The sequence below is a fragment of the Salvia splendens genome, chromosome 15 (assembly GCF_004379255.2).
Source record: "Salvia splendens isolate huo1 chromosome 15, SspV2, whole genome shotgun sequence".
Lineage (NCBI taxonomy): Eukaryota > Viridiplantae > Streptophyta > Magnoliopsida > Lamiales > Lamiaceae > Salvia > Salvia splendens.
The window spans coordinates 15,493,239-15,498,752 of NC_056046.1; the positions used below are offsets into that span (position 1 = coordinate 15,493,239).

Sequence of the window (5,514 nt, forward strand, 5' to 3'; positions counted from 1 at the left end):
GTAATGGTAGCAAATACGCGACTCAATCTTGCTATCACAACAAGATCGATTCCGGAACAAGAAGAACAAACACTCGATATGAAAATGAATAAAGCTAAGAACAACTCTCGGAGAATTAATGGAAATCTTGTATTCAATTTCTTGTGGAAGATTACAAACTGATGGATGAAAAATCTTTCTCTCACCCTCGCTTGCACAGCTCGGTTATTCACTCTATATAACACTAATCTAACAACCAAAACAAATCCAACGGCTGTCATTTAAGCTAACTAACTAATCGCATCCGACGGCTCACGTTTGTCTATGCATCAGTTAATAACAACGGCCAACACCGAACTCGACTAAGTTCGGCTAATACCGAACTCGACTAAGTTCGGCCAAAACCGAGCACCAGCAAGCTCGGCTAATCACCGAGCACGATTAAGCTCGGCTAATCACCGAGCACGATTAAGCTCGGCTAACACCGAGCTGCAATCAATCACCTAACAGTATATCAGTCCCTGCCGCGCACGATTAAGCTCGGCTAACACCGAGCTTGACTGATTGTGCAGTTTTGCCCCAATTCTCATAACAATATTTAATGTAGATAGAGTAAAAATTAAGTAATAGTACTACATAATCTGTGATTAGCCCTTGGAGAAATAGATGCATAACCAGAATTGAGCCAGCTATGCAATGAATATTAAATAGAGAGACATGAAACTACCAAGAACATGAACACACATATATATATCCATCCCCATCTCATTTAATGCAAGTTTTTCTCCCAAAATCAAAATTAATGTCACCATGTCACCACCACCACCTTCACCTTCATCTCCACCTTGTGGTCTACATTAACAAAACGTGAAATTTCACCCACCTCTCCAAACCTACTAAAAAAATCGATCCACAAAAAAACTCAAATAAATATGGATTCAAAAAAACCCCTCAATTTCCATAATCCAATCCCTAATCCAAACCATGTCGCACTGTGGGATTGCGGCAGCTCTCTCTACGACTCGTTCGAGTTGAAGGCCTTCGAGAGGCACTTCGGCTCCGCCATCAATTCTAGAAGCATGTCCATGCCGCACTTATCCGATCGCTGCTCTCAGCCGGCGGCGGCGAAGAAATCGGCATCGAAGATGATTTCTAGGTCGCTGCAGAGGCTGATCCGGTCGGTTTTCGGAATTAGGAGTAATAGTCGTAGCAAGGCGGGCTCGGGAGAAGGATTTTTCGTCGTTTATGATAAGTCGGCGGCGCTATCGACGATTCCGGAGGCGCCGGAGTTTGACGGGGTGTCGCCGGAGATTAGGTCGCTTGTGAGGAGGACGGCGTCGGACAGGTTTAGTGCTGCCACGTCGGTTGGTATTTCTTGTGCTTGAATAATTAATTAGTTAGGTACATATTAATTATCATGAGTTGTATATTATTTCTTTATGCCTCAACAAAATATACTCTAGCATAGTTTTACATGTATGACTGGATCTTTAATTTGTGTGTTGTTATAGGATTTTGTTTTATAAAGTTAAACTATTGTGTGTTGATGTAGGAATTTACAGATGTTAAGATATGTGTCGGTCTAATTAAATAAAAATTGGTTTTATTGTTAATTAATTTGAAGAAGCTTTGGTGTTTGATTTTGATCAATAATTACTTTGACTTCGGACATATAATTAGGTGTTTTATTTCTTGGAATCCATACACTATTAAAACTTGTAGGTGAAATATGCTTTTAAATTATCCATATCGCCTATTTTAGAGTATGTATAGACAAACTAAACAGAAAATTAAATATGTTTAATCTATTTTTATATATATGGATGCTGGAATCGACTACTCCCTCCGTCTCATGATAAGAGTCATGTTTTGTCATTTCGTTTCGTCCCACAATAAGAGTCTTATTTTAATTTTACCATAAATAGTAAGTAGGTCACACATTCCATCAACTTATTACACTCACATTTTGTTAAGGCATCAGCAGTGGGGCGCCCTAAGGCGCGCCCTATGCACCGCCACGTCAACATTTTTTCCTCCTACCCTTTCACTTGCAGTGGGGCGCCCTATAAGCCGCCCTAAGGGGCGCCCTAAGCACTTTCTTTTATTTGAATATTTAAATAAATAAATAGACAAATTTCAAAAATAAAAATAAAAACGCGTTGCATCGTCCGCGGACTATCTGTCGGGCGAGGACGACGCATCGTCCATCGTCCGTGCACCCACAGTGGCGGACGATGGCGCGCCCGAGGCATGGGACGGCCTATCGTCCGCCCCACTGTGGGTGCCGTTATAAAACTAATATATACTATAAGTGAGACTCATATTCCACTAACTTATTCAACTCACTTTTTCTTTACATTTCTTAAAACCAGTGCAATAACTAAATATGACTCCTATTCCGGGTCGGATGGAGTAGTAGTTTATTGTGTCCTACGTTCCATATCTACTATTGATTTTATTACTCCAGTTTTTATTGCAAAAACAAAAGATATGAGTATATTATAATCTTAAATAATGTACTTCTCACTAAAATTTGAAAATAAATGCAAACACACAATTATAAACCGTAATCAAATAAAATTGAAGAAAAATATCTTAAATTAAAAAAAATCGAAAATGGGACAAAGGATTGCATATATATGGAGTATAGTGTTTCTAATGAATTCGGCATTGCTCTAAGCCTCTAAAACAATTTACGTACGTCCCCACCGATAATTTCCCATCATGATCAGGAATCATGCAAAGGTTATTTACGACAAATACATCTGCCAATTTTTATTTGGTGTCGTTTTAGAATGTTTGAATTTCTTAACTTTCATATTTGTCCACACCGATAATTGATATTTGATAATATATCTATCATGGTTCACAAATCACAATTTTTGATAATATATCTATCATCATCCATCGTTTATGTTCACTATTTATGAACTATTTAATGTCAACGTTACATGTGACTACGAGAGTTAAAATATACATCTAAAACGACACATAATGAAAAATTGGCAGGAGTAATCGTCGGAGGTGTGATAAAAAAAACAAATGGATTCGTGTCTCTTAACTTTGTTACAGCCTTATAGGTAACTATTGCAAAATTATATACGTTGACACATAATTAAACGCTAGAATTAAGTCAATATATTTTTTTAATTGATCATATTTAAGTTTTTTTCATTATAATTACTTTATCTTGATGTGAGTCGTTTTTAATATTCCCTTTCTACAATTGGTCATGGTCTCCATCTCACTAATATCATAATCAGCAGTGTACATGGTACACTGCTGACAAATAGAATGGACTGTCGGTGGAGCCAGTCGCCAGATTAGGCGAAACTGCATTGGTCGATGCTTACCAATTTTGGCTTCTTACGAAATCATCAATCTATCAATCTCCTCCCATGGATCGTAGTTGATGAAATCCATTTTATTATTAATATTTTACATTTAGCAATATATGATTACTTCCTTGGTCCATCAAAAAATTATCTTATAGATGGATGACTTTAATGAAAAATGAATAACGTAAAAGAGAAAATGAGAGGGAGTGAATTAAGTAATTGTTTGCTTATTTATAATTAATAGATATGGACTATAATTTTCAAAATTAGGTAATACAAACAAAGAGGGAACGTAGATGCAAATTTTCGCTTTTAAAATAGATTCCTATTAATTACGTACTCGCTATATTTTGTATGTATCGTAGCCTATATATATAGAGATTAGAGGGGGCGGAAACCCCCAAAAATTGGAAGAAACCCTAGAGTAACAATTGATCAAGAATCATGGTGAGGAGAAACATCGAAATCAAGCTGATCGCCAACAAATCATACCGACACACGACCTTCACCAAACGACGGAAAGGCCTCATGAACAAGACCGAGGAATTGTGCCGGGCTTCTGATTCCGAGGGGATCGTGATCAGCTTCTCCGACGCCGGAAACTGCTACTGCCTCGGCCATCCCGACATCGGCTCCGTCTTGCACCGCTACTTGGGGGAGGAGGAACGTGTCCGCGGTGGAGAGGAGGCGGAGAAAATAATGGGTGATGCGTTGGAGAGCGGGGAGTGGGCGGAGGCGGCGAAGGGGTTGGGATTGGATGGGCTTGACCGATTCTATGCGGAGTTGGAGAACGTCAGCCGAAAATTGGAGGCGCTTGCGGCGGCTCTATCTTAGATTGCATCGATCGACCTTTCATATTTTGCCTACTGTAATCCAATTAAATTTATTTTGCCTACTGTAATCAAATTAAATTTCAAATTTAATTGGAGTAGGTTTGTAGAATGCGTTGTTCTATCTTATTTTATTTTTGGTTTTTTCAGAGATTGAGTTAAATAACTTGTTAAATTTCAATGACAGAAGGTTGATGTTTGTAATTCTATTACTTAATTTGTTATTTCTATGCACTTTTGGTTACATACAAATTATAAAGCATAATTGGTTGAGTAAGTAATTGAAATATAGGTAGTGGAGAATGAGTTTCACGACTTTCTAAAATTTTAAAAAAAAATCATAATTAAGCATCTCCAAAGAAGTGGTAAATAGAGAGATAAAAAAATAAGTATTATGAATATGATATTTACTTTTTTCATAAAAAATTCTAGTCTAATAGAAATATATTTGAGAAGGCATTATACATTTTTTTTTTCAATTTAAAGAGATATTTTTACTCCTCTTCACACAAAATTATAGTTATTTTTGCATATTCTTTTTCATGTATCTTCTATCTAGATATTCACTATTTTTTTTTATTTAGATATTTTAGGGATTTATCATATCTTTTCCATATAAAATAAGATACGATTTGATTTGTATCCACACATATTATAAATCAAATCATATTTGAGAATTTTCACACATATTATAAATCAAATCATATTTGAGAATTTCTTACACAATCGTAAAGTAGAAGAATATGCTTCCTTAATTTCTTTCGTGCAACATATTTTCTGAGGTTTCACCTACGCTAGTAACTTAAATATTGGAAAGCCTCGTTTGTGAATCAAAAAAGGAATGGAAAGATGCATCATCACCTGAATATGCTTCATCATTAAAATTTCATCATCTAATTTGTAACATATTATTCTCTCACATAAAGAAGAACTAGAGCAAGCGTCACGCTCATGTTTCACACACTCTGAAATCTCATGCAGAGTAAGAATCTCCATACACGAAGAAAAGCTCTCACTCTCTTTCTCCAAATCATTTTCTTCAAATGTAATCTTGACCGAACACATGTTTTCGGTGGAAGAGTTGAGCTTCAGAAAGCATTTTTTTGGTTGGAGAGTAGATTCCAACGATTTGAGGTAGAAAAGATCACAGCCAGGATCCAAGATTACCATTTTCATTGAGCTCGGGAGATGGCGACGCAACGGGAATCATCAACGTGAGGCGGAGTAGCAAATTAGATATGCTCGTATTAGTATGTTTATCTTTTTGAAGAGGTAAATGAAAAATATACCTTCTTCATTTAGTTTTTTGAGATGCTTTTAAGTATGAAAACTTGATGGTGTACTTCAGATAATATTGATCTCAGATA

The 5,514-nt window shown here is 36.5% G+C and overlaps 2 protein-coding genes across 2 annotated transcripts; both read left to right on the top strand.

The window, feature by feature from the left end:
- Nucleotides 1-911: 911 nt before the first annotated feature.
- Nucleotides 912-1,364, top strand: LOC121766752. Its single transcript, XM_042163006.1, has one exon. The coding sequence runs from the start codon at nucleotides 912-914 to the stop codon at nucleotides 1,362-1,364; it is 453 nt and encodes a 150-aa protein (XP_042018940.1).
- Nucleotides 1,365-3,709: 2,345 nt separating this feature from the next.
- Nucleotides 3,710-4,313, top strand: LOC121768008 (agamous-like MADS-box protein AGL28). Its single transcript, XM_042164351.1, has one exon. The coding sequence runs from the start codon at nucleotides 3,762-3,764 to the stop codon at nucleotides 4,149-4,151; it is 390 nt and encodes a 129-aa protein (XP_042020285.1). The 5' UTR covers nucleotides 3,710-3,761; the 3' UTR covers nucleotides 4,152-4,313.
- Nucleotides 4,314-5,514: the final 1,201 nt, after the last annotated feature.